We start from the raw sequence: 14,622 nt of genomic DNA on the forward strand, positions 1-14,622 counted from the left end.
TCAGTGATCTGGTGAGGCCGGGGTACACTGCCTGCTACAGGCTGGTGTGTGTAGAGTCTCTGGGGCAGAAGCAGCCATACAGAGACTACTACTGTTCTACTGTGTACTAAATATAAATTGAAGATTATCCCTCATGGTCTTTTACATTAAAAGAAAACATTCAGTAAATAATTTTTTCGTGCATTAACCAAATTATCTCAATTAACAGTAGTCATGTATACAGCATCAGGAATATGGCATGGTTCAACATTTAGGCAAAATAAAGCAACCCACACAGGTATTTAAGTTATTGTAAAATTATATTAACAAGCAATCTTTCCTCAATTTGAAATAAAAAAATATCCGCAAATAAAGGCAACATAGGACAGATGTGTATAATGCGTAATGTTCACAGGAAGAAAAAAAATGAAACGAAAAATTCTCATCACATTTACAAGACTGCTGCTAAGTTTATAATGATGCCTACTAGAATCAGTTTAGAAAGCTTTGACTAACTCTGAATAACTGGGGCAATATACGTAGTCAAAGATTGTATCAAAATATAAAAAAATGCGTGGGTGGGCAAGAGGGGAGGGGCGGGGGCCAAGGGGATGACCGGTGATACAGAAGGGAAGTATGAACAACCAATATGTAAGAGAGATTAAAATGGGGCAGCTCATTCATAGCCATTTCATCATAATCAACCAAACTGGAAAGAACACAGAAGGTGAAGAGCACAGAGTGTTAAGCACAGGCAGGTAAAGAGATATACACCACATCTTAAAGCAGGTGTCCACATAAAGAAGAGCAGCACTAGGTAGTATGTTGTACACAGATTCTCAGCATTCATGCACTCACTTCTTCTTATGCCGAAGTCTGGTTTCCCTTGACAGAACGCAACAGCAGCCCAGCTGTTTAAACCAAACAGCGAGGAGTGCAGAGTAGCGTCGCTGTCAGCAGTAAGAGACTGAAATTGATCGAATAGGATCAATTTGACATTGTAAGAACCATCTGAGCACTTACATACTGTGAAAGGTCATCACGATAAAAGCTTTCACATCTTGTCCTCTTAAAAACCTCCTTAAATAGAAGGGTGGGCATTGGGAAGAATATTACATTTCATAAAAGGTGGCCACAGAGTAAAAGGCAAATTCTGAGTCCTATGTCAACTGACTTATGTGACACAGTATGCATGGCGATAAGTAAAATGACAAGACAAAGACTTTCCAAGCTCACAATGCATATGCACACTCTCCAGTGTTTTAAATGACGGAAGCGGGAGACATTTCCTGCACATCTTGCACCACAAAGCAATAATTAAAAAGTACAAGAGGTAAACTTCAACCATTTTTTTTTCTCTTCGCTCTAGGGCTGAGGAATTTGGATGGGCGAGGTGTAGGGTAAGAGGGGGGAGGAGGGGCTCTGCAAAGAACATAAAAACGTGTCATGTATGCATTTTCAGTAGCTGGTTTTGTCACACTTGGGGTTTGTGATAAATGGAGAAATTGTCCTTCATTTTGAGCAAGGAGCAGTAGTTGCCAGCCGTATTGATTTTCTCCGATCAGCATTCTGACGTTAGTGTGGAACCAAAATGGCGCCTGTCCCTGATTCGGTGCTGATGTGTTTGGCCGTGTCCTATAGTGAGTTCAAATCCTCGGAATGATGGCAATAATGTCGGGCAGGTTGGAGGTGGGTCACACACTCATCGTCATGGTTGGAGAGTACTAAAGAGGCACAGAGAAGAGAGAGTTAAAACACACCTTACTAAATAATCCTCGGTCACACCCAGCTTGCTCTCCGCAGTGCTACTGTAGTCATTGATGCCAATACGTTGTGACTGTGGCTTCACTGTGACCTCTACCTCTGGGTTCATCAAAGTATGGTCACAGTCACAATCCAGGGACATTGGCTGAGGAGAAGAACTGGTAAGACTTACGTTCTCGCTCTGAAAGGAGTGGAGGAAGTTTCCACTCAGCTCCCCGTCATCCCTTGGGGTCCCAGGAGGATTACTAATGCCACTTAAATTGTTTGGGGAATTCTGGGAACAAAGAACACACAATCAGTTTTAGTAAATGCACTTAATTTGACATAGTATTTCACTTAAGACCCTTGATGTTTACAGCATTTACCTTGTTCATTCCATCCATATCACCAGAGCCTAAGAATGAAACAATGCAAAAAACACAAGGTTTAGGTTACATAAGAAAGTTATTATGGTGGGCAAAACACCCTCTAAAATAATTTTTCAAGTGTGAGTGTGCAACAAAAACCTTGCTGTTTCTGTTGTGTTTGTAAAATGTACCGTAGCGGATGGCGTTACCTAGTGACCCATTCATGTGGTGTGGTTCCATCCCAGCCATGGCTCCCAGGGGTCCGTCAGAGCCGGGGCCCATAGGGAACTGAAGGGGAAACAAGAAAGCATGGACTCACCACATCTCCACAGCACAGTTAGCATACAGCTAGAAGTCATCATTAACATTCACTACTGAGTGATCAAATATACCCTGGAAAGCTGTTTCTATACAACAGTGCATTTACTCATTTCTGCCACTGAAAACTTGTCATCTTTTCAATTGGAAGAGAAACCGGTTCTTGGTATTTTCAGCTCAGAGAGAGTGACTGAAACAGTAGCCTACACTATCAAATAACACACAATCGGAACAAGCATAACAAGTGTATTTGATTGTTTCTATAAAAATATACTTTGTACACTCATGAGTAGATCATGCTACCCAGGGATAATGAAAGCAATTCAGTATACAGTACAAGGACGTGAGATGCGTTTTATCAAAGCTATAACAAATAATTGAACATTTAAATAAGTCAAGTTCTTTTTTCTGTTATAAGTGTTTCTCTTCCAGCAGCAGCACACAGGAGCTTGACTTCATGTGTGTCGAGTGTTGATGGATGTCATCTCATAGCTTATGCCTTATTGTTAGAAAGATACAAACCTACAGATACACTGTGGGTTATTTGGTGATATGGGAGTCAAGTTAATTTAATTCCTGATCAGATTCAGTAACTTTATCATGTGGTAGACATCAGAATGAAGTCAAGAATATCAAAAGTTGAATTTGAAAAGGTCATGCAAGCCCTTTTACATTTTACTATCAATGAAGGGTTGTATATGTTTTTCTATTGTTGCATGGATATTCTCACCATCCTACTATCTCTAGGCACTGATTAGACAGAACAGTGTGTAGAGAGTAGAGATCACCAGTAACAATTACTGAGATAAATATTTTATATTTTCTTTCACTGTGGCTGTTGAGAGTTTCTGTGCTCAATAATCATATCAACACGCTGCTAAAATGGAAACCATAGCCAGACACACTATACAATCAATCACTTAATTGTTTTCCAGTGTCCCCCCCCCCCCCTTTCCTAAGTGACACTAAGTCTGACACTGACCTTTAGGTGTGTTGTTAAAACGGGTTTATACAGTAATTAGTCATGTACTGAGCTGCAAAAGACATTTCCTAGAAAGTGTTCAATCATTCTGCTGTATTCTGAATAATGGTACTTCTCCTTTACTCAATGATCACAACATACAACACTAAAACTACCTGAATGAAGAAAAAAGGGACTTACATTATTTCGGTTGCCGGGTCCAGTGTTAATCATGGTGTACAAATTGTCACCCGAATTGTTTGAGTCTGGAAAAAGTGCAAACATACATATAATTGGTACTCTGCATTAAATGGATTGTGATTAACAGCTTAATTTAAGGTAAGTACTCACCTGCAGGGCTGGGCATGATGGGAGTTCCTGGGGGTCCTCCACCTCCAGAAGCTCCCTGTATAGAATATTAACAATGTACATGTCAAGGACCATTGAAAATGTTATTTAAACTGAAATTATGTGGTGAGATCTCAAATAGTATGGATGAGTCAAGATGTCAGGGTGTGTTCTCACCCCATATGCACCAGGAGAAGGTGATGAGTAAGGCATCTGAAACCAAAAACACAAACTTTACAGACCAGAAATGGGAATGCAAACCATCTTCTATACCTTTCAAATGTCATCATTCATCATTTGATCATCCTAATACCATTATAGCTATCTGTGGAAACCGTGACACATAATACTACAATTACATCCCAGACTAGAACCTTAGAACACATTAGACCTCTGCAGCTCTGAGAGGAGATCTGACTGCAATCTGAACCAGCATTTCTGTGGTATACGTGTGTGTGTGTGTGTGTGTGTGTGTGTGTGTGTATGCATTAGTACTCACAGAGTTGGCATTGTTAGGATTGGGCCATGGCCGACCAGTCCCTGGGCCCCTAGATGTTAAGACAGATATAAAACTGAGTAAGATATTGCATTAAAGTTGAACAACTTGTGTTAGAATACATGTACAAATAAAATGAAGGCTCACATGTTCACTCCTGGCATACCAGGACCCATGGTGTTGTGTGGGGGCCTCATCCCACCACCGAAGCTCTGAAAAGGCAACAATTAAGAAAATATATATATCTGAATGATTAATCAGCATTTATAAGGTGTTTTAAAGGACAGTAACAGGAGAAACATGAAAACCACTGATATGGCCATTTCTGAAATAACATTTCTTTGGATTTGTTTGGTATAAAATTTTCAAAAAAGTGAATATCAGTAGCCTACCTGAGGGCCAGGCCCCATAGGGCCCATGCCTCGAGGGCCACTCATTCTCTGCATTTGCCCCAAGTTAGGATGGCCTAGAAGGATAAAGGCAGTTTATATGAGTAACCAGAAAAATCATTTCTATTATGCAGATGTACTACAGGGAAAACAGTACTGATTCACACCTTGTGGTCTCGTAGGGTCCATATTAGGCAACATGGGATGAGGGCCCGGTCCCCCGCCTGGTGGCTACAGGAGATAAAACAAAGACTCAATGAAACTGCTGCTAAATATTCACTCACCAGCCGCATTATTAGGAACATCTGTGCAATCTAATACCATCCTTTCCAAGAGTTCTGCTATAAATTCTACTCTAACAAAGTTTTTGCTGGCAGTCAGAAAGGTGATTATTCAACTGTATGTTTATTACTGAAGACGTGGTGGGTGCTGGTGGTGTAGTGCATTATATCGTAACGTGTTCCTAATTTTTTGCCACCTTTGTGTTTGATAATGGAGTGGACAAAATATTAAGAACACCATAAGCATACACCAGTGGTTGTATATGTTTTATATGTATTATGCATCCATGGTGTGTGTGTGAGGTGTACCTGGTTCGCCATCCTGATGGGGGGACCTCTTGGGCCTCCGGCAAAGCGAGGTGACATAAAGGACTACAACAGAAACAACATTTCCCCATGAGATTTCAATTAAAAAGTTGCACACATCTCTCAAAATGTTGTACTATACTACTACCTCATCTGCATGTTTTGTGAATACTGAAAGCAGCATAAAGCATTAAGCTGAGACGAATGCCAAAGCATGAAGCATCAGCACTGAGAACCAGCGTTGCCAAATGACCGCAGATAGCAAAACAGAGAAAAAGAGAGAGAAAGAGAGAGAGAGGGAGTGTTACCTGACTGTGAGGTCCCATCATACTGTTAGGGGGAGGAGGCTGAGGGTGAGGAGAGCCCTGGGGACCAGGAGGACCCTGCGGCATTGCACAAAATGAAGAGGCAAGGAGGAAGATATAGGAGGGAGAGAGGGGAGGATGAGATGAAGAGAGAAAAGGGGGAGTGAGAAACAGAAGTAAAAAAGGAGGGGCAGAGAGAGAAGCAGGGTTACTGCAGGGCAGAGGACAGTTGGAGTGCGAGAACCAAAGTGTGGCGCAAAAAAAAAAAAAAGTACAAATGTACAACATAAGATGTTTATTTTCATGTACCAAACACAGTAAAAGAGAGAGACTGCGCAGAGAAGAGCAAGCAAATGACTGAGCCTTGAATGAGAAAAAAGAGACAGAGATATGGAGAGGATGTGGGCTCTTTTGCCTGTCAGTCAAGACATTAATAAGCCTGCTGCATGCAGCATGTTATCAGTGCTAATTTCCCAGAATTAACATCATCAATTAAGCTCTATGCAATTAGCTTTATAACAACACTAAACACCGGCACTGTGTAGCTAATGTTGCTGATCTAACAGAGAGTGAAGGGTCTAATTGAGCCTCCTCCAATGGATTCTGGTATGGAAAGTATGAGTGTGTGTGCGCTCATGTATCAATGTCAAAAATGTATTTCCTGATAAGAACTTACTATTAATTATTAATTAATTAAAGTGAATAGTTTGGTCCAGAGGAGGTACAGAAGCATTGCAATTTAATGTCACCTCTTAGAGCTAGCTCCATACAGTTGCCAGTTGAGTTTATCCTCATGAGATATTGATTTACAGTAGGTGCTGCACCTTTCGATTTCTCCATTAGGAAAAATGGCCAGGCCACGCCTGCCTGTTTACAGCACTGGAGGGACCCAGGCAGACAGATCATCTATGATGTGTACTACAAGTTCACTGAGCAGAGTGAAGCAAAATAAAAGACAAAAGCAGTACAGACACTAAAGTAGACACTATAGTTAAATGTTATATACAAAACCTTGACAGCATTTTACAAAACTGCAGCAGTGCAGCAGCTGAGGACATGACCAGCCCATCAATTCATTTGTCCAACCACAGGGAATTTAATTAATGGTGAGTTTGATAACTGTTAATTGTTGAAGCAAATTAGAAAATGAAAATACTTTTCATGGGGTTAGATTACAGGATTCCTAACAGTAACACGTAGTATCAATGAGGTGATAAACTGACCTGGAAAAAGCCTGGTGGCATGGGTCCTCCTGGCATGCCGTCACCAGGGGGCATCCCTCCCATTACAGGACTAGGGGCTGCTGCTGCACTCTGAGAGAAAAGACGAGACAAAAAAGACATTAAAACCGATCAACATGCTGATTGGTAATATTTTACCTTTTTTAGATCACAAACTGCATCACAGAACATTTGTGACCAAAGCTGGCCACAAGAGAAGCACATCTGAGGTAATTAAAACAGTATTGGACAAACACAGTAATGCTGGTTAAACCTGTCCTGGCAGTTGATCTAAACTGGTTCATGAGCACCATCTCACTTGGCTCCATGAACCTCGTTCAGACTAGGATTGAGCATTACTTGGTGAACAAGCTTTTTTTTTTAATTATTAGGAATTAAAATTTAATTCAATGTAAGTTGTTTAAAAGTAATTTAACCCCGCCCTGAGTCAGGGATTTGGTCAGTAGAACCACATCATTTGTGGGTACTGATGGGGTTGTTATTGAGGGTTTTGAGCTCTGCTGATCCAGGATCTAGTGGATCAGATAAGCATCAAGAGGATTCACTGAGTCAGTGGCTCCAAAGTGCTGTTGCACAGCGGGGGCTCGCTGGGCCGATTTCCTGCTCAAACCACAGCCCTAATTCACTAATGTGCCATTTGCTTCAGTCACACGCTCCTAATTGACTGAGTTTTTCTTCCCTGTAGCTGAAGCAATATGAGATGAGCTAATGTCTTCAGAGCTGTGGGGTTTAGCTCCAAAAGAATAGCAACAGAACAAGAGAGACTCCCTTCAGCCCCAGCTTGTAAATGCGAAGCTCACTCACATAATAGTGAAGATGTACACTAACAAGGAATGATTACTACAAGGATGTACGTATAAGCACCTATACACAAACACTCCTCGTCTCTGTACGGAGCCCTAAAGCTCTACAGACATCACTGGTCGATGGCCAACACACTCCCTGGTATCGACTGCACCTTCCCTAATAATATCTGCTCAGGCTGCCACTGTGAAATACCTCAGCAAGGAGAGAAGTGAGGCCAGAGGGAGAAGTCACGTCTTGTCTCGGATTGTGGAGAAAAATCAGCACGACGTAAGTGGCGGATCTCAAGAGACAGAAATCCTGAAAAAATGCCAAGCGTCTGGGTTTTCCTGTACCTAATTTAGAAAAGAATTTAGCTCACATACCCAAATACCATAAAACCTGATCCTGCTAAACGCAGCATGTGCATGTTTGGTGACCTGGCTGGTCTATGATGCTTTTTTTTTTTTTACCAAAGGCATAAGAAACACTGTGCTCACTCACTGATGACACTACTTTTCTCTTTGCTTGTATCTCTTCTTATGAGTGGAGTCAACACCATTCAACACCAGTCAATACCAGAATTTTATATTGATGAATCTGCTTAGCCACAAACACAATGTATACATGCACACTACAATACAGCATTGTGATGCTATGATGGACAGAGGGAGCATTATTATCTCAAGGCCTAAATAAATAAATAATCATTGCAAATCAAACTCATCACTGCACATCCTAAAATGCACAAATACTTCTGCACACATCACTCACGTATAACTTTCAGCTTTTGGCTAATGGATCAACTATGCTGTCTCTACCTGATCCAATCTGCACGCACACATTTATTGATTACTTTTCTAATCTTTGCCCAACATGTGGGAGCATTCATGCCGACGTTCACACGGCTCAAATCTAAAATCTCGACACACACTCTCACACACACACAGTAACGTTTTCATGACTCATCATTTTGAGCGTGAGTCTTTGAATACTAATGTTTTTTTAACCTATAACAGTGCTTAATTTAAGAGCATCTTTACCAAATATGGAAATATTTTGTTTCCTACTCTCTCTTCATCCATTTGTGATTAAATTACACTTTTGGCATTGAAGCTAATGTCAAGGTCTGCACCGTATTGCGAGTGTATACTGAGCAGTTGAAGAGCAACAGTGCATGAAGAAAATAACCAAATCATTTGCATTTATAAAACACAACCGGTTTTGCGAGAACCTAACTGCCCAGACAAGTCATTCATGTGCAAGTTAAACAAGAATGGAAGTAAGATGTCACCCTGCAGACTGCCACACGCCATTACTGACGAGGAAGAAACAACACAGCAATTCTCCTGTTTAGCTTGCACAACCTGTACGGCTTTACCAGACCTCACCATCCAGGCTCCAAGTTAAGTCAACATCATCAACCGCAATCATTTTGCTCTGCACACAGTTGAACAAACCATGATGCTTCTGCCACAGCTTTACAATTTCATCGAAGTCTCTCACACTGTTTAAATTAAATGGTAAAGGAGTTACCTAGTTATTCATAGTGCTGACCTCTTTTGCAACTTCATGGTAACTTCCTGGCAAAAGAATCACCCCCGCTGTAGTCTTCTCATTTCTTTTAACGAAGCAGACAATTTATTTAAAAATCTAGCCTCTTTGTGTATTTTTCTACGCTCCCATAAGGTGCAGGTTTCTAACTTCATCCTTCTCAAACAGCATAAAAGGCTGTCACAAAGCCAAGTTTAATACTGTACGCTTTCTTTTTACATTTATATGGTCTCACTTGTCATCACAGGAAATTAGAAAATGTCACAGGAACAGGATTTTTTAAAGTTTACATCTTTACGCAACTTAGTACAAAAGGAAGTTTTATGCTCATCAAAAGTGGATGTGCCTGGCTCGATATTTACGGTCACAGCAACAACTATATGGCCTGCAGCAGTCTTCCTGTCACAGATCTCCAAGTTAACCACAAAAGCACATGCATCAGATAAGACAGGACCCAGGCTTTATATTTGTAGAACTGTTAGCACAGAATTATTAAACTGTATTAAATCATTATCACTACAAAACCGTCTTGCAAATGTTAATTAGTGTAGGAAATATATGAAAAAAAAAAATAAAATATATATATATATAAAAATAAAGACGTCGTCACCTCTCCCACTCCAGAAATGCATGTTGCGTTTTATTTTTACTGAAAGACAACATCTGTAATGTAAGTGCAGGCAGATGTTACTCTGTTTGTTATAGATAAAGATTAATCTACAGTTTATGGCTCATGTCGTAAGGCTCAGATGGTCTAGGCTCACACAATCATGCTGTCTGGCCTCTTCACGGTGAAAAAGCAACTGCAGTTTGTTTAGTTCCTCTACCCATAAGTCACCCATTCCTGGAATGAGGCCTGCAAAGACGTAATCAAGTAAAACAAAGCTGCATTTAAAAGTTATTGACCAAGAAGTCATAAAACAACGTCAACAATCTACCTAGCTGTGTAGAAAGCCAGACTGAAAAGCAACGAGCATGGCGGGTTCCCAGGCATGTTATGTGAGATCCTTATCATGTCCCACTTAAGCGCACAGCTGTGCTTGCTGGACTGTCCCAAACAGTCCAATGCTGCTTTCGATCTGAAAGAGCCACGTCTCTCCACAGACTCCCCGGTACAGGAAAGGGGCAGATGTCTCAGCCCTGCCCCAGGCTATGAGGCTCTAGTCTGGGGCCTTCCTTACAACTACCCAGGAGACCTCCTGTAAGACAGACTACCCCCCAACCCCCACCCCCAACATGCATGCACTCATCTACCATGATTCAGTGTGTACATGTGTATATTTAAAAGCACACAAGCATCCAAGGAGAGGAGGGGGGGGGGGGGGGGGGGTGATTTACAGCAAAGACCACCCAATGCCGGCTCTTCACCCAGCCTGCTCTTAACAGCCTCACTTCTTCCACTGGAACTAACGCTCAAAAAGAAACCAGCCCCGATGTTTAGCTTGTAAATGTTTAACCATTAATCAACATCATAAAACCCACTCTGGATCCCGACTGGATGCTCTTTCTCTCTCGCTACTTCTGCTGTGGCAGGTCCCTTCCACTTCTCTCTCTCTCCCCACCCCCCTCTTTTATATTCCCTCAGTTCCTCCGCGGTGGATGCTGGGCATATGCCACAGTGCCACTCCCCTTTCCTTTTCCAATCTGCCCCTCAGCTCCGTGACAGCCATCAATCAGCTGCTGATGCCATGGCGACCAGGCCCCTGGGGGAGCGTTCGTCAGGCCCAGCATGAATACACCAGGGCTTTACGAGCGCTGCCGGCTAACAGAGCAGCACTCACCTCCCCCACACCTAGACAAAGGCTAGGGTCCAAGGACTAGTACTGTCCACACACACACACACATACACACACACTTTCCTGACCCCCCCAACATCCACAAATGAACACAAGGAGAACCAACATCAGAGCGAAGGGCAACCGCAAGATGTCGGGGGGAGCCAACTGCACAGAAACTCTCAAAGCTCCTCACCACAGCAGCCCACTGCCCAGACTGACGTTTCGCTGTTCCCTCATTTGCTTAATGCTTTCCATGTTATGAAAATGCTCTCAGTCAAACCAAGGGTTGCAATCTAACAGCTTATTTTGTGTCGTTCGTTCTTTAAAAAACTGGAGGACCATCATAGTCCAAGAGAAACAGCAAAACAATTTTAGCTCAGTTGTTCTTACAGCTTTTCTTAAAACATAAGATTTTAAAAGCGCAATATTCTGCACTTTATGTCTGAAAACATGACATTTCCTCTAAACACATACAAAGCATTCAGAGATATATCATATCCCATGAGTTTGAAACAATAAAAAAGGCTAATTCTACACAAGCAAACCACAGCAATTAAAGTTATTGTATTCAATTACCATCAAGTGACTGGCTCAATAAAGGTTTTTAACAAGTAAACCGCGCTCTTCCTTTGTCCGTACGAGTTGGAATAATAAGGAATGTGGTTATTGAAAGGGCAGAGCCACGCTGTAGCCTCACTCCTGGCTCCCAGGTCACCTGCCAGATCAGGAGGCCTGTTACCCTGACAACCCTATCTGCCAAGGGCAGGACCAACATCTCCATTTTAACCCAATCCTGCCTGATACATCACCGATCTACCTGAAAGTATCAGTCCGCCTGAGAGGATTCCTTAACTTTGTTTTACTTTGGCTCTGCTTACACAGCAAAACCTGAAAAGTATTTTTTATTTATTTAAAACAAGTACACAGTGCTCTACTAATAAATGTTTTCCGATAAGGCCAGAAGAACATAAGGATGGGAACAACAAAAGCCACTGACAAGCAGCTCACACTTTCTTTGATCCACAGCAGGATCTATTTGATGTTCTTTTTGAATGCTCATTCAAAGGGGGACACTATGCAGCACATGAAAACACCACCATCTCCAAAGCTGTGTAATTATCAAGATGCAAAACACCCATAACATGCAAATATGGAGGCGCTAATATAAGATAAGCATGTACTTGTCCTGAGCGTCATCTCATTAATTCTGGGTCTGAGACTGCCTCTACAGTTTTTCAGTTTTAAATCCATCAGGATTATGTCATTGCAGGTAATATTTTTTAACATGTGCCTGAGCTTCTACAAATCAGGCCAGCTGGAAAAATCCAGACATATGTAAAAAAAAAAGTCTCAACAAAAAGGGACACAACACATTCTTTACTGTTTTAACAACTACAGCAGGGTGCTTCAGTGTAGCACTCGACAGGTCTAACTCAGGATATGCTGACATCAGCATCAGTTTCCGAGAAGCCTATAAAGCTCCTTGTTGGGTGCATCATTCGACCCACCAACTGGGCAAGATGACCGGTCATAAATTCTGTCCCAAGTTGCATTTTGTAGTTAAATACAGCAACAAAAGGTGCTAGGGGAGGATACAAAATGACTTGCAAAACACACTGAAGAATGCATATAAGAGAAATTAGACAACGTAGATTACATCATTTGAGAGTGAATCACAATAGGTCTCAAAGCCAAAAGGGAATCACAACGACCAGACGTATGGCAGCTGTATTATTCTCGAGGGGGAATGTGGCAGATTTAGTCGGAACTTGAGTGTTTATGAACAGAGATTATACGCACATTGCTCTGATAGCTCAAAAAAAAGGGAAAAAAAACTGACTCACTGCACAACCCCGAGGGCATTATTTACACTACTTCTTAGCCTTGATAGGAAAGTTGTTGTCTTCTTTATCAGAAGACAGAGCGCTATGTGCAACAGTTCCCATGTAAGCATTACTCACGTAGTCATGGAAGGCTTTAGCTTCACTGGAGTGGTCACATGTCTCTCTCCTCTCTGGCGCAGCACAATACAAGTCCCAGAATACACTGTGGACAAGACAGGTCATGAAGCAAACAAAACCACACAAACAACCCCTGGACATGTTTACGGGGAGATGGGAACATTATCACTTACCACCACCAGGAATGCAGGAATCCAGGGGGTTCTCCGAGTGTTATGTTTTTCTCCCATCGTATCTAGGAAGAGAGGGGTTTCAATATTACATTACATTTCAATACTGATGTTGCTACACTAATACAGTGTGTAAGCAGGTGGAGGAGATTTACAGAAAATATTAAGCATTACAATAAATAATGGGCATGATAATATGGTTGAGCTTTTGCCCAAAATTCCACATACCTCTGACAAAAAGGTCTGTGCAGACTTCTGTGCTCCTATATGTAACAAATACTCATAGACATACAGAGCCAACCTGTGTAAAACAAAACATAATATTAGGGTTGATTCAACAAACATTACCAACTACAAAAAAATAAAATAAATAAATGTTAAATATCTTTTTTCTGCTGGCACACTATATGTGACTGGAGTCGGGTACAGGCCTTCTGAACAATGGCTGCCAAATAGCCTATGCATAAAAAAAATAAATGGGGAGCCAAGCCTTGTAAAGATTGACTACAACGAGAAGGTAAGGAGGAGAAAGTGCTAAAGGAACAGTATAATTTAACGTCGTGATGTGACACATTAAAACACACAGCTCCAGTCTGCTGTGTATTAGCTAGGTATACTAATATCCTAGTGGCATTGATGGGGCTGAGGGAAATAAAAACGGAGCCTATCAGAGCTCAACAGAGAAAACAATGTACTGAGCAGCGAGCCCATGTTATTGTTTTCTCCTCTCCGAGATTCGCCACTGAAAAAGACAAAAAACAACCGCCGGATAAAACACAACCAAACTACACACGGACTCGGTCTGAGATGTGAGTTAAAGAGCCAAAAAGGAGCAGCAGAAACGCAGCTCAGGGGAGGAATGGCGAGCAGACAAGGCGGTTCATTCAATTCAGGTCTCGGCAGGAGGAAATCGCCTCCTGCTAGCCTGTCCAGCGAACAACAAGAGAGCAACTTGCGAGGCACAAAAATACACAGTAATAAATGTTTCTAAGCTTACTTTTCTCGTGCTTGGCCGTCCGACGGCACCGGGGTGCCTTTGCCTTTGGGGAACATTGTTTTGTGTAAGAGGACGCCCGCCGTATTTCTCTGTTTTTTTTAAATCGTTATTTCATCTGTCAGATCATCGCGGCCGCGACCCTCTCGCACTCCAACCGCACTCCTCCTCAACCCGACAACCGAGCTTGGTCCGGGGGAAAGAGGCGGGGCTTGAGCATGACGGATGTTCACACGGACCAATGAGCGCACGCCATTCGGTTTAAGGTCTGCCTCTTCTGTGCTTTCAGTTTGCTGCTCTGACGTTGAAAGCTGGTTATCAATGAGAGTAATTTCTTGAAGAAGTAAAAAAAAAAAAAAAAAAAATGTAATGAAGAAGCTGTAAACTTGTTGTATACTTGTTTCAGTACAGCTGCTGTCTAATATAATCTGACGAATAAATTAACAGATACCTTGCCGCTGACTTATGTAAATGAGATATTTCTCTTCCTCGCCAATATTTTTTTCAGTGTAAGAAAATGTGGATAAGTTTCAAAAATATAAGACATTATACAAGACTTATAATCTCCAAAAGAGATCATTTAACATTATATTGTTGATGTCAGCTGTATTTTTGACTTCTCTGATAAACTTTTACTACCACATGGA

At 41.7% G+C, this 14,622-nt stretch overlaps 1 protein-coding gene across 6 annotated transcripts; it reads right to left on the reverse strand.

The window, feature by feature from the left end:
- Positions 1-280: 280 nt before the first annotated feature.
- ssbp3b (single stranded DNA binding protein 3b) lies at positions 281-14,128 on the reverse strand. 6 transcript variants are annotated; one of them, XM_053322848.1, is made up of 18 exons: positions 13,979-14,128; positions 13,210-13,282; positions 12,985-13,046; positions 12,812-12,896; positions 6,718-6,807; positions 5,498-5,572; positions 5,193-5,255; positions 4,770-4,833; positions 4,606-4,679; positions 4,361-4,425; positions 4,217-4,265; positions 3,895-3,930; positions 3,721-3,775; positions 3,571-3,635; positions 2,300-2,378; positions 2,109-2,137; positions 1,916-2,017; positions 281-1,703 (listed from the first exon to the last, which is right to left on the reverse strand). In XM_053322848.1, exons 1-18 carry the CDS (start codon positions 14,032-14,034, stop codon positions 1,674-1,676), a joined length of 1,152 nt encoding a protein of 383 aa, XP_053178823.1. In that variant the 5' UTR covers positions 14,035-14,128; the 3' UTR covers positions 281-1,673. The 6 variants fall into 6 exon arrangements, with proteins under 6 accessions (XP_053178823.1, XP_053178822.1, XP_053178825.1 ...); XM_053322847.1 differs by having other exon boundaries at positions 2,282-2,378; XM_053322850.1 differs by lacking the exon at positions 5,498-5,572.
- Positions 14,129-14,622: the final 494 nt, after the last annotated feature.

This window comes from Scomber japonicus, chromosome 7 (genome assembly GCF_027409825.1).
Source record: "Scomber japonicus isolate fScoJap1 chromosome 7, fScoJap1.pri, whole genome shotgun sequence".
NCBI lineage: Eukaryota > Metazoa > Chordata > Actinopteri > Scombriformes > Scombridae > Scomber > Scomber japonicus.